The 24,793-nt window shown below is 45.8% G+C and overlaps 1 protein-coding gene across 1 annotated transcript in view; it reads right to left on the bottom strand.

Annotated features, from left to right (window-relative positions):
• tnnc1a (troponin C type 1a (slow)) overlaps positions 1 to 24,793 on the bottom strand; it is a 56,075-nt gene that overhangs the window by 19,340 nt on the left and 11,942 nt on the right. The window contains exons 2-3 of the mRNA XM_081386768.1: positions 22,233 to 22,383; positions 6,570 to 6,600 (exon numbers count right to left, since the gene is read on the bottom strand). Of these exons, the coding sequence (XP_081242894.1) occupies positions 6,570 to 6,600; positions 22,233 to 22,256 (55 nt within the window). The 5' untranslated portion in view covers positions 22,257 to 22,383. The remainder of the gene's footprint in view (positions 1 to 6,569; positions 6,601 to 22,232; positions 22,384 to 24,793) is intronic.

Genomic DNA, 24,793 nt, shown 5'->3' with positions numbered 1-24,793 from the left:
ACGGTGGCGACGGGACGTTACGTCTCCCGTTCCCTCCTTCAGGGAACGAGGGTTACATCAGTAACCGAGACGTTCCCTTTCAGTCGCTCACGTTCGACGTAACGTCGACGTGACGACGTAATTGGGATCCCATGGAAAACGCCACGGTTGCTGCCACATCCAGCGCCCTACGCAAGACTCTCAGACCCCCAACTGCTGGGGCGGAAGATCTGCGTAGAGGGAGTTCAACTGCTGTTCCATTATACCCCACACAGCGGAACTCTTGGATAACACTGGGAAAGCGTACCTCTCCAGGGGAAAGAACGCTGCGGAGCCACATCCTGCCCGAAGGGAGGTAACATGTGGAGAATACACATATGGACTGGCCGAAGGGGCAGTGCGACATATGGAATGTCACTGGGGTGGCTCCACCCGAAGGGGGAGACACACCGGACAGTGACGGCAGAGCAGACTCTGCCAAGGGAAGACACGGGCTCACCGCAGGGAACTGGTCGTGGAAGAATACACATATGGGATCGCCGCAGGGATCACCACATATGGAACCCAGCCTAGCACAAGTTACACAAGCATACGAGCACTAGGCCTGGCGTCGGACGCTCCGCAACGTCCGACTGCCGAAGGGGTGCGGAGGAACTCACAGGGTTCGCCAATGGGGAACTCGACTGGAGTAAAAAGCGCACGTATCCGTTCCTAGGAAGGGAGTGGCGCAGCAAGCCGACACTAGAGCGGGAACTTCGGTGTTACCGGCTAGTAGAAGCGAGCACACAGGAAGAAACCGGCTCAACACGTAAGCTATAAAACCTAGCGAACGTGTTAGGTGTCGCCCAGCCCGCAGCTCTACAGATGTCTGTCAGCGAGGCGCCGTGAGCCAGCGCCCAGGAAGAAGCGACACTCCTAGTGGAGTGGGCTTTCAACCCAGGCGGGCAGGGCACGCCTTGGGCTTCGTAAGCCAAGGCGATGGCATCCACTATCCAGTGGGCCATCCTCTGCTTGGAGACAGCCTTCCCTTTCTGCTGGCCTCCGTAACAGACGAAGAGCTGATCTGAGGTCCTGAGGCTTTGCGTTCTGTCCACGTACAGACGCAGAGCGCGAACGGGACAGAGAAAAGCCAGGGCTGGGTCTGCCTCCTCCGAAGGCAGCGCTTGCAGGTTCACTACCTGGTCCCGGAAGGGAGTGGTAGGAACCTTGGGCACGTATCCGGGCCGGGGTCTCAGGATGACGTGAGAGTTATCCGGGCCGAATTCTAGGCACGATTCGTCGACCGAAAATGCATGCAGGTCCCCTACCCTCTTGATAGAGGCCAATGCAACCAGGAGTACTGTCTTACAGGACAGAATTTTTAACTCAGCTGATTGCAGAGGCTCAAAGGGTGGTCTCTGAAGTGCCGAAAGGACCAGAGACAAGTCCCAAGAGGGTATAGAGAGTGGGCGAGGAGGATTCAGTCTCCTCGCTCCCCTCAGGAACCTGACGATCAGGTCATGCTTTCCCAAAGACTTACCATCAACAGCATCGTGATGTGCGGCAATAGCGGCAACATACACTTTAAGGGTGGAGGGAGACAGCCTTCGCTCCAGCCCTTCTTGCAGGAAGGAAAGCACGGCTCTGATCGAGCAAGATCGGGGGTTCTCCTCGTGAGAGGAGCACCAGTCAACGAACAGGTTCCACTTCAACGCATAGAGGCGCCTCGTAGAGGGGTCAACTACCGCAGGGGGTAGGTCACCTAGAACCTCCGCGTCCCGTCCAGGGACCAGACATGGAGTTTCCAGAGGTCTGGACGCGGGTGCCATAAGGTGCCCCGTCTCTGAGAGAGCAGGTCTTCTCTCAGAGGAATGGGCCAGGGAGGGGCTGTCGCGAGGAGCACTAGTTCCGGGAACCAGGTCCGGTTGGGCCAATACGGCGCAACTAACAAGACCTGCTCCTCGTCCTCCCTGACTTTGCACAAGGTCTGTGCAAGAAGGCTCACTGGGGGAAACGCATACTTGCGAAGGCCCCGGGGCCAGCTGTGTGCCAGAGCATCCGTGCCGAGGGTCCCCTCGGTCAGAGAATAGAACAACTGGCAATGAGACGTGTCCGGGGCGGCAAACAGATCTACCTGAGCGGTCCCGAAGCGCCTGAAAATCAGCTGGACCACCTGGGGATGGAGTCGCCATTCTCCCGGTAGCACCTGCTGCCGTGAGAGCTCGTCGGCTGCACGGTTGAGCAGGCCCGGAATGTAAATGGCACGAAGCGACCTCAGATGCTTCTGACTCCAGAGGAGGAGATGGCGGGCGAGTTGTGACATGCGGCGGGAACGTAGACCACCTTGGCGGTTGATGTACGCAACGGTCGCAGTGCTGTCCGTACGGACCAGTACGTGCTTGCCTAGAAGCAGCGTTTTGAAACGGCTCAGTGCAAGACGTACTGCTAACAACTCGAGGCAGTTGATGTGCCAATGCAGTTGAGGCCCCGTCCACAGGCCTGAAGCTGCATGCCCGTTGTACGTGGCCCCCCAGCCGGTGGTAGAGGCATCCGTGGAGACCACAGAGTGCCTGGACACTTGTTCCAGGGGAACACCTGCCCGCAGGAACGAAGGGTCCGACCACAAGCTGAGAGTTTGGCGACAGTGCGGGGTCACTTGGACCCGGCACGAGCCGCTCTGCCACGCCCATCTCGGGACTCGATCGTGGAGCCAGTGTTGGAGCCAATCCGAGCGGCGTAACCGCGGCTGCAGATGCCATATTCCCCAGGAGCCTCTGAAACAGTTTCAGTGGTGCCGCTGTTCTGCGTCTGAGCGTGCTCACGCAGTTCAACACTGACTGGACACGGGCCTCGGTGAGGCGCGCTGTGATGCTGATCGAGTCCAACTCCATACCGAGAAAAGAGATCCTCTGCCCGGGGGTGAGTTTGCTCTTTTCCCAGTTGACCCGAAGCCCTAGGTGGCTGAGGTGACTGAGCACCATGTCCCTGTGTTCGCACAACTGCTCTCTCGACTGGGCCAGAATAAGCCAGTCGTCGAGGTAGTTGAGGATGCGAACACCACGCTCGCACATGGGAGCAATGGCCGCCTCCGCGACTTTCGTGAAGACGCGGGGCGACAGGGCCAGCCCGAAGGGTAAGACCTTGTACTGATATGCCCGTCCCTTGAACGCAAAGCGGAGAAACGGTCTGTGTCGAGGGAGAATCGAGACATGAAAGTACGCGTCCTTCAGGTCGATCGCTGCAAACCAATCTTGGGGACGGATGCATTTGAAAATGCGTTTCTGCGTAAGCATCTTGAACGGTAGCCTGTGAAGGGACCGGTTCAGGACGCGCAGGTCCAAGATTGGTCGTAACCCACCACCTTTCTTGGGTACAATGAAGTACGGGCTGTAGAAGCCGGTCTTCATATCGGCTGGAGGGACCGGCTCGATCGCGTCCTTCGCCAGTAGGACTGCAATCTCCGCCCTGAGCACCGGGGCATTGTCCGCCAGAACACGGGTGAACAGAATGCTCCTGAAAGCAGGGGGGCGCCGGGCGAACTGAATCGCATAGCCGAGTCTGACGGTACGGATGAGCCAGCGAGACGGGCTGGGAAGCGTTAACCAGGCTCCCAGAGACCGAGCAAGCGGGACTAACGGCACCACAGACGTACCCGGGGTGGGGCAGCGCGGCGGAATGCAGGGACCCGACTCGGACGGCACAGCGGCCCGAAGTGGGGTCTGAGTGTGTGGTGCAACACATACCTGCTTCCGTCGAGGGGCAGAGCGGGTGTGCGGAGGCGTCAGTGCGTCCAGGACACAGCCACTGCTGCCTGCTGGCGATGAAAGAGGGGCTGGGGAGTGACAAGGCATGGCGGCGTCGTCGACTGCCAAGCGCGCCCTCTTGGGGCCCAGAGGTTTCAGAAATTGCTCTTTTTTTGAAAATGTGGGTACCACTGACCCGTGGGTCAGTGGCGGAACAAAAAGAAAAGGAAACAAAAGATTCTCCGCCCGGCCCTCCACCGGGGGAAGGAGTGGCGCCTTCGCCATCTCCTGAAGAGCAACTTGATCCACCTCCGGGCCGCCCGTCTGAGGGTCGTTTGCACCGTCGCTTGCCTCCTGGTTTGGCAGCGGCCTGGACGGGCGGGGTCGGCTTCCTACGGCTTGCTCCGCGCTGAGGCCTGGATGGTTGCTGCTGCTGCTGGGGCTTAGCGGGAGCGGAGGACGCCGCAGAAGGCCGACCGCGGCGACGAGCAGACGGAGGGTCTGCGGCCGGCGGACGGGTGGGAGCAGCAGCGGTCCGCCGGGGCAGGATGTGCCGGATGGCCTCCGTCTGCTTCTGTGCGGCCGAGAACTGTTGGGCAAAGCTCTCGACCGCGTCGCCGAACAACCCAACCTGGGAAAGAGGGGCATCCAGGAACCGATATTTATCGGTGTCCCTCATATCCGCCAGGTTGAGCCAAAGGTGGCGCTCCTGGACCACCAAGGTGGACATCGCCTGACCAACTGAACGTGCGGTTTCCTTCGTCGCCCGGAGGGCGAGGTCGGTTGCCACACGGAGTTCCCGGAGGAGCTCTGGGTCAGAACCACCCTCGTTCATGTCCATGAGCGCCTGGGCCTGGTGGACCTGCAAGAGCGCCATGGCATGGAGGGCGGAAGCAGCCTGTCCACAGGCCTTGTAAGCCTTCGCCGTTAGACCGGACGAAAACTTACAGGCCTTGGACGGGAGGCGTGGATTACCCCGCCAAGAGGAAGCGGACGCCGGACACAGCTGCATCGCGACGGCCCGCTCCACTGGGGGGATATCCACATACCCCTTAGCTGCCCCGCCGTCGAGGGTGGCGAGGGGTGAGGAGCCACTAGAACGGCTTCGGGCACTATACGGTGCCTTCCACGTCCTAGAAAGCTCCTCATGCACTTCCGGAAAGAAAGGTACCGGGGCGGCGCACTGAGAACCAGCACGGCCCGCCCCGAGAAACCAATCGTCCAACCGAGAAGGTTCGGGACGTGGTGGAGGATTCCACGCAAGCCAACCTTCTCGGCGGCCCGGGAAAGCATAGCAGTCCATTCTGGATCTGGCTCGGACAACGCTACACACCCCGAGGGGGGCAACGCAGCCGAGTCGTCATTTCCAGAGGACAGCTCCCCCTCCGATGCTGCGATCGACATCTGATCGTCAGCTGGAGCCCCAAAGGAAACGGTTGGCCATTCCGGAGAAGGACCAAGACGTTCACTAAGGGGCCCCAATGGCGACAGCGCTTGTGAGGCGTGAGGGGCCCGCGGAGGATGACTCGACGGGGAAGCCCTCACGGTAATCCTCAGATCACCCTGGTCATGCACTGAAGTAGGTCTATTCTGCGGGGCAGAATAGACACTAGATCGGGGCATAGGCGAGGGGACTGCACCTCCCTTGAGGTAAGCGAGTCTCGATCTAAGCGCTGCGATAGTCATATTCCCGCAATGGGAACATGAACTATCCACAAAAGCTGCCTCAGCGTGTTGAATGCCCAAACACGAGAGGCAACTGCTGTGGCCATCTGCTGGCGCCAGGGAACGACGGCATCCAGAAACGCACAAGCGGAATGACATCTTGAAAAAGACGCAGGGTCACGCTTGTGTTGCTCTTTTAGTAAAAATAAAAAAGGATTTAGAAAACTCTCTTTTGTGTTGAGGCACCCAGGGGTAGCCGCAGTGTGAATGCACACACAGAGGAAACGCCCACCGAACCGACACACACACACACACAAACACAAACACAGTGCTGTGAAACAGCAGTTGAGAGCTGCAATGCTCGCGGCCACCGCTGATCGCGCCGTCACACCAACACAGGAACAGAGAGATGATCCTCTTTTTGAAGTCTTCAAAGGCTGATTCTGATAGACAAAAAGTCTCATAGAAACTCGGCTCCGAAGTGAAAGACAATGTGTGCGTGCGCCCGCTTCCTGTTTATACCCGCACGGCGGGGCGGGGCGCGTGACGCGATTCACGCACGCCAACGTTCATTGGCTAGTTCTGTAGACACTCGAAGTTGATAGGGCTCCCTGAAGTGATCCCAATTACGTCGTTACGTCGAACGTGAGCGACTGAAAGGGAACTATTTGTGCTACAAACCAGTGTTTTTATTAAAAATGATAATTAAAACAATTTGATAACAATTATCAGTTTGCAATATCATGCAGCATAACAGTGTTTGTGTACAGATAAAATAAGTGAACATGGAAAACACTGGAAGCCTCGCACATTCAAGTTACAAATGGCCCGTTCTTATGTTAAAAATAATGTAGATACCAAAGAGTGCTTGAGGACACCATGAGGACATTTGTTAAAATTAAAGCTCAAGCGTAAGTGGGCCTTTTGACATATTGACCCAAAACCATCAAAACTACAAAGGAGTGACTTGGGGTGGCCAAATTAATGTCCAAATCTCAAATCTAATTTAAATAGTGTGGGGGGACTTTAAACGGGCTGTTTCTATTTTCATTGTTATTTTACACTGTTGTACTTTTTTTTTACAGCACTGTAGGTAGTAAAAAAAAATATATATATATATAATCTAGAGGCATTTTAAAACATATAACATAACATTTTTGGCCAGTCTGAGACCAAATGCCGTATAGTATTACTATGCCATACCATTTTTCTGCTCATCAGTGAGCTGCTCTACCTGTTGAAGACATCAATGGATCAATAATTATGACAAAGTCAAAACAATGTACACTACAAAAATAAACACAAACATGCATTCACACAGATATTATGTTTCGGTCAGTGGACTTTGGTAAGTGGATTTGTGTGATTATGGTGTTTTTGTAACAAACAGTAAATTAAATATTAAAAATATTAATTAAAAGGTTTCTAATCAAAAAAAAAAAAAAAGATACCACAACAACAGGCATAACTTCCTGCCCTCTTCTAATATAAGGCTGTGTCCTCTGAAAATATATATATTTTATTTTACAATTTATGCTACACAAAGAACAACGGTCAATTACGGACCATCTCTGCAAACTCATAGAAAATAACCAAAACAAAGGCCTAAAAAAACATGGTAATGAGGAGTTTGTTTTTTGCCTGTGTCATGATTTTTTGTTAAACTCTATGCAAGAACTTTGGTCAATTTTCAGGATGAAGCTTTTTTCTTCTGTGTCGATATCTTCATTTCTAATAAACTGTAACTGCTAATTATTCAGTATGTTCAAAAATATCTTATTATTATTTCTTTCTGTCATTTATTTATTCAGTAATTTACTTATTTATTTATCTAAATTAAAGGCCCTTACCCCAGCAAAATATTAATAGGGAAACATGGGCTGAGTTTTTGGCCCAATCCAGCCCTGATGAATTCTCCTCAGAAAGAAGAATTTTTAATGATGAAACTATGTAAAGTAAACTTCTTAAAGCAGACTTATGCACAAAAGTTGTTGCTGTTTGAAACCTGTTTGCCTTGACCTCATATCTGGTGTTAATGCATTTATGCTTGTGTTGTAGCTTGGAATATTTTTTACATTTTATGTGTGTTAAAGATATTATTTTTTAAATACTAATTATTTTTAAATACTAATTATTTCGAAAGTATAGTGGCACCAAATCGAAGTTATGTTAAAAAATGTCCTGGCTCTTCCAAGATTTATAATGGCAATGAATGGATGTTTCTGTTTTGAAGTCCATAAAAAAAGTGCATCGTTTCAAAACGCTCTGCGTCCACACAGTCCACATTTTTAAGAGCATTGTGAGCTAAGTTTGATCGTAGAGGCCATTGGTGGCAAATGTTCTATGATCAACTTAGGCTTACGATGCTTTTGGGAACCGCAGCCCTGGGCAGTGGATCTGTAGTTCCCAGCATGCTTTGCAAGGGACTGCATTAGTGGAGTAAATTTATGGATTAAGTGTTATTTTATGTGTTTTTCAGTAAAGGGAAAGATGTTGTAGTTTATGTTAATGTTAAATGTTCAGTTATGTTGGACATTTAGAGGAGTTTCTGTTACTGAATGTTGTGGTTACCATTGTGCTGAAGAGAAGCGCTTGTGCTCATGATGTGGGCACTCAGCGTTTGACATTGAGTACTGACACTTGTCTTTTTGTTTTTAGAAGTTCAGTGTATGTGTTGTGTGTAATAATGAACAACTCTGTTAAATGAAAAAGATTATATCAAACATAAGTAGTTTTTATATACTGGAGAAATCAGGATCTACTGACAGTTATGCTTCAGTAAAACGTACTTGGTTACTTACGTAACCTCGGTTCCCTTAGAGATAAGGGAACGAGTACTGCGTTGAAAACGCTGTGGGAAAACTCCTTTTCTCGAGAATATTGAAGCCTTTATTTTAAAACGCATTGCTGCAGCACATGCGAGAGCTAGAAGCTCGCGTGAGCGTGCTGATTGGCTTGTGCAAAGCAACTGCACGAACCAATGGCGCAACAGCAGAGGAGCGCGAGCCAATCGGGGCGCTTGGCACTCTGCCAGAGTCAAGCGCGCGAAACTGCACGTGACAGAAGAGTATAAATACACAGAGAATCCGCCATTTGACAGGTTTAAATCGACTGAAGCGAAAAGACACCTGCCATAAGAGACAATAGCACGGCAAGGCAACGCAGTACTCGTTCCCTTATCTCTAAGGGAACCGAGGTTACGTAAGTAACCAAGTACGTTCCCTTACGAGAACGTTCTCTCGTACTGCGTTGAAAACGCTGTGGGAACACTATTTAAAACGCCGTGCTTGTCGTCTTTGGCCAATCTGACTCACCGAGAGCTCCAGGAAGTACAGAATAGCCTAGGATAAAGAGACCGAATCTTCGGGCCCTTAGATATCCAAACAGATAAAAGCTGGGCCAAGGGCCAGTCTTAAGAATCCCACAACTCAAGATGACAACCAGTGTCTGAGTCAAAAACTAGTCTGGGTCCACAGAGCCAGCGTTAGATAGAGACTACTCATGCCTATAAGGCAGGTACCATAAAGGTCTAAGATGTGGACGGAACGGACCAGCCGGCCGCCGCATACGTTATATAGCGCATAACGTCCTGCATAGACATTTTCATAACTAGTCTGGATCCATAGAGCCAGGGCCTAGCTAGAGAGAATTCGTACCTGCGGAGCAGGGACTTTTGGGTTGTAACGTTTCCAAATGTGGACGAAACAGACTAGCCGGTCGTCGCACAAGTGTGACAGAAAGAATGTCAAAACCAGCCTGGGTCCGCAGAGCCAGAGCTTAGATAGAGAGAACTCGTGCCTGCAGAGCAGGAACTTCCAGGTTGTAAAATCTCACAAATGTGGACGGGACGGACCATCCGGCCGCCGCACAAATGTCTTCGATAGGAACACCACTCGACCAGGCCCACGAGGAGGCGACGCCTCTCGTGGAGTGAGCTCTAACACCTATGGGACATGTAAGGCCCAGTGAGGTGTAGGCCAGAGCAATGGCATCCACTATCCATCTGGACAGCGTGAGCTTCGTGACGGGAAGACCTTTGGTTCGGCCCCCGAAACAAACAAAAAGCTGTTCAGACTGTCTGAAAGAGGCTGAACGCTCTAAATAAATTCTCAAAACTCTGACAGGGCAGAGTGTGAGAACATCACTGAACTCTTCTGAAGTGGGAAGAGCTGACAGAGAAATAACCTGGGCTCTGAACGGAGTTGAGAGCACCTTAGGAATATATCCATGTCTTGGCCTAAGGATGACCTTAGAGTCATTGGGGCCGAATTCCAGACAGGAAGCGCTAGTAGAGAGCGCCTGTAAGTCACTTACTCTCTTGACTGACGCCAGTGCCAACAGCAGGGCGGTTTTCAGGGAGAGAGGTTTTAGGTCGGCTGACTGAAGTGGTTCAAAGGGAGGTCCCTTAAGAGCCCGCAGAACCAAAGAAAGGTCCCATGCTGGGACAGATGGCGGCCGAGGCGGGTTAAGCCTTCTGGCGCCCTTAAGGAAGCGAACTATAAGGTCGCATTTTCCTAAGGAGGCTCCGGCTTCCGATACATGCTGTGCAGCAATGGCTGCTACGTATACCTTGAGAGTGGAGGGGGAACGACCCGCATCCAGCATCTCCTGGAGAAAGGATAGCACTCTTGGTACTTCACAAGTGTGTGGGTCGAGGTTTCGAGCTAAACACCAGCTGGAAAACACTGACCATTTATGGTGGTAGAGGCGTCTGGTAGACGGAGCTCTAGCCTCCCTGATCGTGTTCAGGACGCCCTCTGGGAGGTCCTGGGGTACCCGTTGAGTGGCCAAGCGTGTAGGGCCCACAAATCGGGACGAGGATGCCATAAAGTCCTGTTGGCCTGAGCCAGGAGGTCGCGCCTCACTGGGATTGGCCAAGGGTCTGTCACAGACAGCCCTATCAGCTCCGGGAACCAAGATTGGGTTCGCCAGAGAGGAGCTATCAGGAGCACTGCGCATTTCGTGTCTCTGATCCGTTCGATGACCTGAGGGAGCATCGAGACCGGAGGAAACGCATAAAGGGGAAGGCTGGGCCAGTCGTGGGCCAACGCATCCCTGTTCTTTGAAAAGAAGATTGGGCAGTGACGATTGTCTTCTGAGGCGAAGAGATCTACTTCTGCCTTCCCGAAGACCTCCCAAAGTAGGAGAACCGTCTGAGGGTGGAGAGACCATTCCTCTGGGGGAACCCTGCCCCGAGAGAGCATGTCTGCTCCTGTGTTCAACGTGCCCGGCACGTGAGCTGCCCTGAGCGAGCGCAGATTGGTGTGAGCCCATAACAGTAGCTGGGTGGCTATGGCAAGCAGGATGCCGGACCTGAGGCCGCCCTGGCGATTTATGTAAGATACCACTGACTTGTTGTCCGTCCGGACCAATACGTGGTGTCCAGCCAGGTATGGGAGGAAGGTTTTCAGGGCCAGAAAAACTGCTCTCATTTGAGGCAGTTGATGTGTAGGCGTTTCTCCGAGCTCGACCAGAGGCCGGAGGCAGGCCTGCCCTCGTACAGCGCTCCCCAACCTGAGTTGGAAGCGTCTGTTGAAATCACCCTCCTCTCTGAGACCACCCCCATGCTTACGCCCTGCTGGTACCAGCTGGCGTCTTTCCAAGGTGCCAGGGCTTGAACACAGCGCTGGTTTACCTTGATAACTAAGTGGCCTGAATGCCAGGCATGGGGTGGCACCAGAGGTGCTAGCCACAGGTGAAGAGGACGCATACGCAGTAGGCCGAGTTGGAGTACTGATGATGCGGAGGCCATGAGGCCAAGGATCCTCTGGAACGTTCTGAGGGGTACATAAGAGCCCTCTGTGAGCGATGCTGCGAGCTGCTGAATCGTTAGAGCACGGGCCGGTGTGGGCCATGCTCTCATAAGTACAGAGTCGAGAACTGTTCCCAGGAACGTGATACGTTGGCTGGGCAACAGAATACTCTTGGCAAATTTGACCTTGAGCCCTAGACATTCTAGATGTCTGAGGAGCCAGGCTCTGTGAGTATGTGACTCCGCCTCTGACTGGGTCAATATGAGCCAATCGCCGAGGTAGTTCAGGATGCGCATTCCCCGCTGTCTCAGGGGGGAGAGAGCTGCATCCATGTACTTCGTGAATGTACGAGGTGCCAGTCCAAATGGTAGGACTGTGTACTGGTATGTCTGCCCCTTGAAGGCGAATCTCAAGAATGGCCTGTGGTGGGGGTTCACTTGAATGTGAAAGTAAGCGTCTTTTAGATCTATTGAGAAAAACCAGTCTTCTGGGCGAATTTGCGCCAGGATGTGTCTGGTCGTGAGCATTCTGAACGGCCGTGACATGAGAGCCTTGTTCAGATGTCTCAGATCTAAAATGGGTCTCAGGCCGCCGTCTTTCTTTGGAACAAGAAAGTAACGGCTGTAAAAACCTGACTCGCTCTGAGAAAGGGGGATCTTTTCGATGGCCCCTTTGGCCAGCAGACTTAACACTTCGGTGCGGAGGACATGACTCAGTGTGCTCCTTACCGTGGTTTGTATAACCGCACGGAAACGCGGTGGTCTGCGGGCGAACTGAAGCGAGTAACCGCGCTTTATGATGTTCATTACCCATTCTGAAACTCCGGGAATAGCTTGCCAAGCTAGAGCCCGCAGAGACAGAGACATTATCATATCTGGAACGCCCAGTGTTGGGGGTTCGAACTGACATGTATGTGAGGGAGAAATTTTTGCTCGATTTGTGCTTTTTGTGGGTCGCTGTTAAAACAGCGTTTGAGTGCAGGGGTGCGTGACAGGTGACGGGCCCATGTTCTGCATTTAATACTGCTCCAACCGCCTGAACTGAAGAGGGGGCTGAGAGTAGCACTCGAGCGATCTTCGGGGCTGGTCCGGCCGCGGCGGGACAATGACCCCTCTTTAAGCCGGTTAGGACGGCTTCTTGGGCTCGTGATCGAGCGTGAGCTTCGGCTGCGGGCCCTGGCGCTTAGGGAACAGGAACCGTTTTGCATGCTTCATGTGCTGGCTAGTCTCAGCCACTGGGCGGGGCTGGAGGACTTGTGAAGCTACCCTCTCAGGTCGCGGCGTGCTCTTGGGGCGCCGTTGGACCGAACTGGAGCGTTTAGGGAGGAAATGCTTCATGGCGCTGGAGACTTTCTGAGCCTCAGTGAAGTGGTCTGCGAAGCCACTGACAGATGGGCCGAAGAGACCAGATGCTGTGACCGGAGAATCGAGGAAGGCGGTTGTGTCTACGTCCCTGATTTCGGTCAATGTCAGCCATAGGTGGCGCTCTAAAACTGCTAGGCTGCCATGTTGCGGCCCAGTGCTTGAGCGGTGGTCTTAGTGGCCCGTAGCGCTAGATCTATCGCACTTCTGAGGTCCTTAAAAGTGTCTGGGTCAGGTCCTGACTCATCCATGTAGCGGAGGAGCTTCTCCTGAAACACTTGGATGGTCGCCATGGCGTGGAGAGCAGAGGCGGCTTGACCGGCGGCAGCATAAGCGCGGCTGGCAATGGCCGAAGTAGTTATGCACGGCTTAGATGGGTGCACAGTCTTAGACCTCCAACTTCCTGCAGTGGGAGGGCATAAGTGTGCAGCGACCGCTTCCTCCAGTGGGAGGAGACACACATAACCTTTTTCTTCAGCGCCGTCAACATTGGAGGGCGTTGAAGAGGCAGATGAGCGCGTTCGAGCTGAAAAGGGCGCGCGCCAGCTTTAAGTGAGCTCTTAGTGGACCTCAGGCAGAAATGGAGCGGCGCGCTGACGAGGGGCCTGTTGGCGCCCCGGCAGGTACCACTCGTTGAGGCGGCTTCTGGCAGGCTCAGCTGGAGAAAAACCAGTAGAGTCCCAGCTCGTTGACAGCGCGAGACATGACGCGGAAGAGTTCGGCGTCGATGTTCGCTCGAGAGTCAGAAGGGTCTAACTGAGACGGGGGGGAGGGGTCCGCGGAGCCCGACCAATCCTCGTTCTCAGATGCCGCCACGGAACTGCGTCATGCAATAACATCAGCAGATCCGTCAAAAGAGACGAATCCCGCCGCTTCAGACAAGGGGCGTTGGTCGCTCTGAGAGAACAGAACTGAGAAGAGCGTGGGGGAAGCACGTGGAGAAAAGCCCAGCGTGCATCCGCTAAACTCACCGCATTCAGGACGCCTCATGATCGCGCCGCTTCTTCCTACGGGGCTCGCGGGGCGCCGAAGACGGAAGAAGGGCGGGATAACTCACCGACGAAGCGAGAGCGAGTCTCGAGCGGAGAGAAGAAACAGGCATCCCGTCGCGGAGAAGGCAGCCGCCTATAGTGAGCGCTGACTCGGCGTGCTCAGGGCCGAGACAGGCAGCACACAGAGTGTGTGTCTGTAAACACAAGCAGGGGAAACCCGCAGTATTCACAGATAGAGAGCGGCATTTGAATCAAAACCGCGCGCTGTGAAAACAGCGAATTTGCTCTTTTAGGATAGAGAGAAAGAGAAAAAGGATACTCGTCGGATGCCACAGGGAAACGCTCAGCTGGCAGATGCCGGGATGCGAAGCTGTTCCGCTGGACGGCTGTTCGACGACGAGCGGCTTCACTCGGAGAGAATCAGCGACGAGGTGAGTCGAAAGCTGAAGGAGATAAAATCTGTCAAATGGCGGATTCTCTGTGTATTTATACTCTTCTGTCACGTGCAGTTTCGCGCGCTTGACTCTGGCAGAGTGCCAAGCGCCCCGATTGGCTCGCGCTCCTCTGCTGTTCCGCCATTGGTTCGTGCAGTTGCTTTGCACAAGCCAATCAGCACGCTCACGCGAGCTTCTAGCTCTCGCATGTGCTGCAGCAATGCGTTTTAAAATAAAGGCTTCAATATTCTCGAGAAAAGGAGTTTTCCCACAGCGTTTTCAACGCAGTACGAGAGAACGTTCTCGTAAGGGAACCTTGTTTATCAGGTTGGTTGAACTCAACTCAGTTATCATCAAAAGGTTCCAGATGCTTAAATAATATAAAATACTTAATTCCTTGTTTGCATAGGAAATACAGGTATAATGTCAATTATTAATTAATGCTGTAATCAACTTTGCATGTGAGGGCAATAAGTGATCTACCACAAAAAAAAAAAAAAAAAAAAAAAAAAAACAATGAAATTAACAAGTAGGACTCTGCTCAAATGCTTCACACTTCAATGTTTCAACCAGGAAAATGTATGGGTTAAATGTGTACCCTGTTCGTGTCCATTGCCAAAACATATTTCAAAGTTGTGTTCCCATTAAAAACAGGTTTCCTTTAGTCCAAACTCATATTTTATTAAAATTCAAAGAGTTATTTTGCAGATTACACACTACACTGTAAAAATCTAATTAGTTAGTCTAACTTAAAAAAACCATGCAAACCTATTACCTTAAACAAACTAAGTAACATGAAATAGGAATAGTATGTTGTACTGGCAAATGCTTTGTTGTTCACTAACAGGAGAGTTCTAGTAACTAAGAAAGAACTGTAGTATTACTTAATAATTTACTTAAGATTTTGCTTAGCATAGCTACTCAGAATTACTGACTCCCAGAGTGCATTGCGGCATGAATAAATTATGCAATTGTTTGTAGTACAATTATTTATTTATTTTTTTTGGGGGGGGGGATTTTAGTTGCTGTCTTGTGTCAGCAGTAGCACATCAAGAAACATCAAATCAAATTGTAATTGTTACAATGAATGTATAATAAATACATTTAATTGATACCATTGTTGTGTTTTGCTACTGAATGTTTAAGTCTGTGAGTGACTCAAACATGCTTAATTGTGATATATTGCTGCAAATATAAATGGATTATATTAACGCAATTAAAAGTTTCACAAGGTGTTTATGATGCAAGTGTTAGCAGAAGTTAAGACAAGTTAATGATTCAGTCAGAAGTTAGACCACCTTTTAAAAGCCACCTATTTATTATTTCCCTTTCTTTGAAAACATAACTGTGATTTCTTATTGCATCAATAGAAAGAGAATTACAATAATATAAATGAAGTTTCAAGTGCCCAACCAATGAGAACACTAATCACCATAATGGTGAATTCACAAAAACATTTTAGGAAAATCAACATTCATTTTTAAAGTCAGCATGTGATGTTCTCTCAAATTTTTCAGTTGTATTGACAATTCAACATTCAAGATGACTTTGGGGAATGAGTGAATGCAACTAGAGACAGATAACTGAATGAGTGAAAAGTCTATTCCCATTTTTGCTTGATAAAATGTCTCTCAAACCAGTTAATTTTAACTTAGGCTTTCTGAGTAACTAAGGCATAGTGTGTGAATAGTACAAATGACTAGATTTCTACTATTAAGTTAAGACATTAAAGGGATAGTACACCCAAAAATGAAAATTCTGTCATAATTTATTTACGGAAAAAAACTGCACTGTTAAAAAAAACTGTGAAATTTACGGTAAAAAAACGGCAGCTAGTTGCCAGTATTTTACCGTAAAAAATACGGTAGTAATATTTTAGGTTATATGGCATTGAACTTCAGTTTATGTAAAAAAAAAAAACCTGCCAGCTGTGGTTTCCTGTAATTTAAAAAATATTGTATTACAAACCAATTTGTCATAATAAAATGTATTATTGAGAATTACCAGAGGTTCAGACGTTGATGTTTTATTGAAAATAATAAAGTTTGAAGTTACCATTATGTAGATAAGTGTTTGCTGTAGTTGGGCTCTTGACCCTTGACTTTCTAACTTTAGATTTACTCTGACTGCCTTAACTGTGTGCTTATATAACACAAATGTTATGGCATGAAAATCAGAGAGAAAATGTGACAAGGGGATGTTAGCAGGTTAATGATGACTTAATCATCATGTAGTGGCCTGATTCACTGATCTCATAAAGAGTCTTATCTCTCACTTTATGAGCAAAGTTATAATATTAATATATTTCACATTTTAGAGTGTAATATCTCTGTGACCCCACACGTGACCAACAAATAATCTGAAGAACTTTAAAAATACATGGTGTAGGAAGAAGGTTTTGAACTACTGCTTGTTTTAAACCAACACAGACATCAAGAATCAGCGTTTGAATCTCAACAACGGTGACAATCAACACAATAATCAGATAAAACTCTGAACATCACAAAACAAGCTACTAAAAAGCTGCAACAAAAACAACATCAAAAATAAAAGCAGATATAATAATAAAAGAAAATACTATGGCAATTCAGCATAATGTATTCCTGCTGCAATGCATGCTGGGAGATACTGACTAGTTTTGATTGGAGGCTTCATCAAGTGCACTGCACTTTTATCATCACCGTTGTTGAGATTTATACGCTGACTCTTGATGTCTGTGTGTGTCTGAAAGACACAGTAGTTCAAACTTGTATTGTGCACAATGTTTTAAAAATTCTTCAGATTATCACAGCAATGATGGATCACATGCTGTAAATTCATAGAGCTATTACAATCAATAATGTAAAATTAATGACACATATTATCAAAGATAAGACTCGTTAAGAGTTCAGTGAATCAATTATGGTGATTGCTATCATTGTACCAACATTACATGATTCATTTTCTCTCTGATTTCCTAGCCATAATCAGCATGTCTTATAAACACAGAGTTATAGCAGGCAGAGCAATATTAATGTTAGAAAGTCAAGGGTCAAGAGCCCAACTAAAGCAGTCACTGATCTCCATCATGGTGACTTCAAATGAAACAATAAATCATCAACATCTAAACCTCTGTTAATTCTCAAACAGAACTGTAGACGTCTGACAGAAAGAAAGTCAGTCTGGTCAGTAATAAGTGAAGCTGGTAATGCTGTTTGTGGAGTTGTTTAATCCTCCTCTGCTGAGATCTTCACAGATTTAATGTTTTTTTATCTTCAGTTGATTTCATCTAAGGCTGTGGCTGAAGTCAGTTGTAGTTCTTGTGTTTCTGCTCGTCTCTTTTTCTGTTCCTGTTGTTTCTCTAAATTGACATTCCCAGAATTCCTTGCGTGACACTTCACATTTGATGCTATTTCATTTAAATAATTATGTTTCTTCTTGGTTTTTGTTATCAGTTATATACATTTGGGGTTTATATTACATCATATATTGTTTAATGAATGTTTATGGCATTATTTGGAGTCATGTGTGTGTCACCATGATGGTGTTTTGTATTTGTGTGTATGACACTGTGCACCTGCTTAAAGGTATAACGGAGAATTTTCTTTTTCCGGGTGGGCAGTGTAAACTATTGGTCCACCTAAGTGTCAATCATTCTGGTGATATGTTAACGTAAGGCCGTTGTACGTTCTCGTCCCTTAGTTTTCGCTTTTTGCGCATGCGCACTTTCAGGTGTTTATGTGTGGTGGTGAGCTAGAGCTATGGTTTAAGCCATTCATTGAAGCTCGCCGTTTCACCGGGTCCTTTGAAAATGTCTGAGGGTCGCAAGAGAAAAAGTTTGTACGAACTGTAGGAGAAGAAGAGAAAGGCATCAGAAGAGAGAAACAAGATCAGAGTGTTTTTGGGAGATTGTTTCACACGATGGCGTGCGCTGAAAACACAGGTTGGGCTTCCCACTGATGCCTCAGTCGCGAAGTTTCTACTCGACAGGTAAAGTTTGGCATGCTATTTGGTGAAAAAGTGCAAATCTTCTTTTGGAAAGTAATCTTGTATGAGCGATGCCGACAGCAACTTGTAAACAGAGCGTGCACGAGGAGAACCTCGCACACGTTTAATAGGCGTTCCCTCTCGGGAGCAGGTAGTGTGTTGAGCATGTGCATTTTTTCAAAAAGTGGAGAGGGCGGTTCTTATCTAAAATTCGGAAAGATCCTCCGCTATACCTTTAATATTAACATGTGCCTCAGTTTGTGGAAAACTAATGGTGTACTTTAAATCATCATGTGCTTTTCTTTTTAACCATTTGTAATATTATGATGGTTATCAGTATATTACAAAGATATAAAGCAGACTTTAATACTTTAGTGAAATTAAATAGTAACATTTATCGGTTTATGAAATATAAGTGTTGTCCCGTGAAAACTAAAAGTTTACTACTGTATTTTTTATGGCAAAGTACTGGAAACCACAGCTGATGTTTTTTTTACCACACATTTAAATCCTGCTGATGTTTTTTTTTTTTTTTTCAAAGTAAGGTTGCTACCATTTTTTTACGGTAAAATACTGCCAACCAAGCTGACGTTTTTTTACCGTAAATTTCAGTTTTTTTTACATTGTGTTTTTTTGCCCGTTAATTTAAATCCCGTAAAAAACATAAACGGTTGCCACCATATTTTTTACGGTAAAATACTGGCAACCACAGCTGCCGTTTTTTTACCGTAAATTTCACTGTTTTCAGGTACTGAATGACAGCTTGTCTGAAGGTATGATGCCGCTGAGTTGTCGTAGAGCGATAATCACCCTCATACCGAAAAAAGGGGATCTCACTGAAATAAAGAGCTGGCGCCCCGTCTCACTTCTGTGCAGCAATTACAAACTGCTCTCCAAGGCCTTAGCTAACAGACTGGCTGGAGTGTTGGATGAGGTCATTCATCCGGACCAGACCTATTGTGTTCGTGGTAGATCAATGTTTGATAACATTTCACTAATTCGCGATGTATTAGAAGTTTCAAAATTGTTAAAGTTAGACGTTGGCTTGATTTCTTTGGATCAAGAAAAAGCCTTTGACCGAGTCGAACATTCCTATTTGTGGGGGACTTTGAGAGTTTTTGGTTTTAGTCAAGATTTTATAGACAAAGTCAAAGTACTCTATAGTAAAGTTGAGAGTGTACTGAAGATAAATGGCAGCTTATGCGCTCCTTTCCAGGTTCAAAGAGGCATAAGACAAGGATGCTCCTTATCTGGGATGCTATATTCTTTGGCCATTGAACCATTGTTACAACAAATAAGACAAAAGGTGTGTGGCTTATTTTTACCTAATTGTAAAAATAACATTGTTTTGTCAGCTTATAGTGATGATGTGATGGTTTAAATTAGTGAACAAAATGATGTAGCCTACAAATGTTATTTACATTAATTAGAGATTTTATGTTGTTATCCTCTGCTAAAGTCAATTGGTCAAAATGTGAGACACTGTTGGTTGGTCAGTGGGCTGATGGCAAACCAAACCTTCCTGATGGGTTAGTTTGGGGTAAAAGAGGGATTAAATATTTAATCCCCAAATATGTCTTATAGAGGACGAACTCTTGTTGTAAACAATCTGCTTGCCTCCTCTCTGTGGCACAGGTTGGCTTGTGTGGATCCTCCAAAGCAACTTCTAGCGAAAATTCAAGCTGTCCTTGTGGACTTTTTCTGGGACAAATTACTTTTTCTGGGTTGCAGTTTCTACAAAGATTTTTTGATGGTGCGTCTGATGTGAGTTGGAGGGCTGCTGCCTCTGCCATATTGCAAAACTTTGGGGGGTTTGGATTGGATAAACATCTTTTTTTGATGAACCCCTTAAAAATGGACTTTTCAAAGATGCCGTACTTTTTATAAAAACCTTTTTAAAGTGTGGAGTTTGTTTCATATTCAAAAGACTGAAAGTTCATACTCTCTTCATTGGCTGTTAGAGGAACCTTTGATATTTGGAGCATGTCTGGATATAACAAACAATTGTAATTTACATGGGTTCAGTTCTGCTCTCCAAAAATCCCGGGTTGTCACTTTAGGACAGATATTGACTTTGGCTGGCTCAAATTTGGAGAACGCAGAGATGGCATCCCAACATTTGGGTATTAGATCTGTTCGTCTTGTTTCTTTGTTTTTGTTTAAACTGAGATCAGCTCTCACAGATGAAGAGAACCAAATGTTAAAAGATTACAACTCTGGGACATACACTCCCAATGCTCAGGACCTTTTTCACTGTCTAGAGTTTTTACCTAATCTTGATGGGTGTACAGGTTGTTGTTGTTTTTTAAAGAATTGGCAATCTTTGTGATTGGATTTATTGTCAACTAAAGGTAATTTGTTGTATAGAGCTTGTGTTATGGCTTTTAATAAGACATATTTTGAAAGAAAGGTTGATACACCATGGCGCTCTTTTTTTGGGCTAGATGAAAATGTAAAACCTGAGTGGAGATCGCTATATAAGCCGCCATTATCAAAGAGGGCAGGGGATTTACAGTGGAGAATCCTTCATGGTATCATTGCTGTAAACTCTTTTATTTCTGTTTTAAATCCAGAAGTTAGTTCGGAATGTCCCTTTTTGTTTTCAAAGGGAAACAGTTTTTCATGCGTTTATGCAATGTTCTAGATTACAACTTTTATTTATGTTATTAAAAGAAATATTTAACTGTTGTAAAGAGATTTTTTCTGAAAAAAATTTTATTCTGGGTTTTAAATATAGTCGGAACAAGATGTATGCTTGTCAATTTTTGAATTTTGTTTTGGGACAAGCAAAATTGGCAATATATACCAGCAGGAAAAGGAAAATTGAGCAAAAGCCTTGGTGAAATCAAGGGTGGTGATTGATTTTAAATTTTATAAAACTATGGATGACTTGTCTACTTTTGAGACGATTTGGTGTTGTAATGGAGCATTGTGTGTTATTTCTGAAGATGAGTTAGTTTTTTCTTTGTAATGTCCCCCTCTTTTGTGAGGCTTGATGGTATCTGTTATTGTGTGTTGGTTTAAGGTGTGTTGATTAGTTTTTTCCCTTCTGTTGTAATAGCTGTGTGAATTATTGTTAATTTTCAAAATTCAACTCTCTCTCTCTCTCTCTCTCTCTCTCTCTCTCTCTCTCTCTCTCTCTCTCTCTCTCTCTCTCTCTCTCTCTCTCTCTCTCTCTCTCTCTCTCTCTCTCTCTCTCTCTCTCTCTCTCTCTCTCTCTCTCTCTCTCTCTCTCTCTCTCTCTCTCTCTCTCTCTCTCTCTCTCTCTCTCTCTCTCTCTCTCTCTCTCTCTCTCTCTCTCTCTCTCTGTTCTGGAATCTGAGTGTTTTATCTTAAGCGCCTGCTTTTCCAGCACACAGACACACATGCACGGCTGAGCAAAGCATGCCAGAATTAGCCACGGGAGTGAGGCGGCGCTCCATGTGTAGTCATGAACGATAGTGTCTCTGGCCTCTCGAGTGGCTCCTATCTAACTCTGATAATGCTCAAGAGTCAAGGTATTTTGAGCTGTCTTTTTTAGCTTATGACATCATGTTGGCTGCTTGACTGATGCCTAATTCATGCACATTATAATATGATTCCCAGTCATTGTTGCTGCAATAGAAACTATAATGTTGTATTTTATTTTGAACATCCTTATATACGGTAATAGCCTAAGATATTATTGAGTCACTTTTTCTATGAATCAATAATGTGTTTATGAAGCCTTATAATACTCCTTATGATGAGTATGTTTTCATGAATAATTTTTAACCACAGCTGTAATAAACATTTATGGTTATGCATGGCTACATTTAAATGGTAAAGTGCGTTACAACACATGATCAACACCAAATGTCATGTTTTACAGTAGGGTAAGATGGGACGATGCCCCTCTACGTGCACCAGTGTGCCTTTACTTTTAAATTGTAACATATTTAGATTTAAATTTAGCATGTTTAGGAAGATGATATACTTGTTATGTGTCAGTAATGCAAAATACTAAATCAACCATTCTATTTAAAATTGTGTTCTGACAATTTAGTTCAAAAATCGACAGACAAAGCAAAGTAAAAGAGATTCATCTGAAAGGAATTCATTCTATGACTTTCTGATTAATTGATTTCACTCAATTAGCCTATAGGGTTTAATGACTAGCACAGATGTCTGAAAGCGTCAAGACAACAAATGAAATACCACACTCTTTAGAGGTGCAACCAAGTATTACAATGTATTATATAACTGTAATCACAACTATTCATTAAAAAGTTTAAGTATTTTGAATGCTTAAAGTATTTCAACACTAACACTAGGACGTCTAGATTGAATGCATTGTTTTACTCAATCCAAGAAAGTTCTATGAAAAACTGCACAGACTCACCGCTGCTTTGTAGATATCGTTCATTGTGAGGAGATCAGATGAGCAGATGAAGTGGCGCTAGTGCAGGACACGGAGCTTTATAGCAGGAGAATGGGACAGCCTGTTCCCTCCGGCCCCTCTGAGTGCGGGATGGCCCATCACAGTCACAGTCCTGATAAAACAGATATAGTCATGATAGGGGTTCAGGCAAGAACGGAAGGGCAAACTATCAGTGTAGATAACTGATGATGTGCCATCCAGTTAGTTAAGACACACTTCTACTTGAGATGTGTTTAAGGAACTACATGGTGTCAGAAGTTACTGTAAAACGATCAATAAAGGAAGAGAATAGGAGAGGACACAATGGCCGAAGGATTTTGCCAGCCAGACCCGCTGATCTTCAAAGGCAACATGGCAGAAAACTGGCGAACAATTTGAACAAATTTCACAGCGAAAAGCCAAATAAAACTAAAGCCTACATACTCCTCAATCCTGCGGGACCATGGGAGACTGAAAGAGAGCGTTCATTCACATATGCTCCAGCGATACTGGGTGCTAATGAGCAAGATGTGATTACACCAGATTCAGAGAAGGATGCTACCTGGAGACAAACATGACAATGGAGAGACATTCATTTAACACCAGAAATTAAAAACCATGAGAAACCTTCAAGGCTTACCTGAGTACACTGAGAAATAAAGAGAAAACGTGTAACTTTGGTTCCTCACAGATGAATTACAGTTTTTCTCGATTGTTTACACACATTTTCTGAAAGCATGCCTCATATTCTCAGAACTCTACACACAAATCCAAAAACACACACACAATGGGCAAATCCCCTCAATTCTCCTGCAAAATTAAACTTTACATTCAAAACAATGTTATTTCTTCTCAAAATGGTATTTTGTTTTCAAATGACACACACAAACCATCATATGAATAGACATTTATAAGAGCCAGTTGAACACTGATGTGCTCAATGTAAAACACTATGATGAATGGAAAACACTTCTTCTCCATTCATCATAATGATTTAGGCCTTTTTTTGATTCAGTGTTACACTTACTACAGACAGTACATACATAAGTGTGTTGTAAAATATCTGAGAATATTGTTTTTATACTCAGAACACACAAATACACGGTAACAAATATATTTTATTTTTTCCACAAAAACAATGTAGGCCTACACAGTGTACATCCCAACCAACACAAAGTAGGACATACAGTGGTCTACATACAAAACAACAGAAGAATTGACTGTATACAGTTACAGTTTTTTTCAATTGTTTACACGCAATTTTGAAAACCGGGTTCTTTTTTTCAAAACAGAATCACAATTATCCAAACACCACACTCAATTTGCATAATTCCTAGATTGTTTGCAAAATGACACACTTCAGTCAAAACACACACACTTCAGTCAAAACATATACACATATTTGTGAAAATGCTATTAGTTTTCATTTAACCAACACAGTCCTCAATGATCAGACACTATTGCAGCCAGTTACACACAGCTGTGATAAATATAAAACACATTTGTAAAAAAAACTAATTTTAGGAAATAGCATGTGCTAGATTTTTGGCCAGACATTGTTATGTAAGGAATAATTTAGATGACAAAAAAAAAAAATAGTGACATACCCACAACATTCTTCATGATTAGTTTGAGATATAGGGAGAATGTACACAAATAGGCCTACTATAAACTTACCAAGCACTGCACAACACTGATCCTGCAGACTGAATATTTCAAGTATTTATTTCAATACTTACACAGTATTTCAATCAGTTACAGTAATCAACCAACAATGAAATCAATGAAACAAATAAAATCTGTAGACAAATAAAAATTACTGCATGAAGTACATACACTTTGACTCTGAAGAAAAACTACTGTAAAAGCAACAAGAATACTGTAACTATTCATCATCTCTCCGTCTGGCTGGATCAGGCCATCAGATTTCATCCACATCACAGGCTATGTCTTCAATGGCATAAGTCCTTCCCTACCTCTTCCTCTACCTAGGCCTCTTCCTCTATCTCCTTCTTCTCCTCTTCCTCTACCTAGGCTTCTTCCTCTGTCTCCTTCTTCTCCTCTTCCTCTACCTAGGCCTCTTCCTCTACCTCCTTCTCCTCTTCCTCTACCTCCGTCATCTCCTCTTTGAGCTCCCCCTCTCATTCTCACTCTTCTTCTTCTTCTTCCATCTTTGCCTTTTATAGCACACCTGAGTGCTGCGTTTTCAAATTAGCACATGTGTGCTTCCACATCTGGTGGTTGTGTTTATCCAATTCGTTCATTAGTGTTGTCATTGGCATAGAATTTTGCAAATTGTGTGGAAATTTTTATTTTAGTGTGTAAACAATCGTAAAAAACTGTAAAAAAAAAAAAAAAAAAAAAAAAAAAAAATCCATTGAAGAGCTGACCTGTTGCCCTTTTATGCTAAAGCTCTGACTGCTAATTGTAAAAGTGTGTGACGGGTGTTTGCCCATGTGATGAGTCAGTGTGTGTATCTGAATGGCAGTGTGTTCCTTGTGAAAACAAGAGATTTTCTGCATGAAAATTGTGCCAAAAGCAGA

This window comes from Scardinius erythrophthalmus (genome assembly GCF_964197995.2).
Source record: "Scardinius erythrophthalmus genome assembly, chromosome: 15".
NCBI classification, from domain to species: Eukaryota; Metazoa; Chordata; class Actinopteri; order Cypriniformes; family Leuciscidae; genus Scardinius; species Scardinius erythrophthalmus.
The sequence above is the reverse complement of the archived record's forward strand: the minus strand, read 5'-3'. Positions and strand labels throughout refer to the sequence as shown.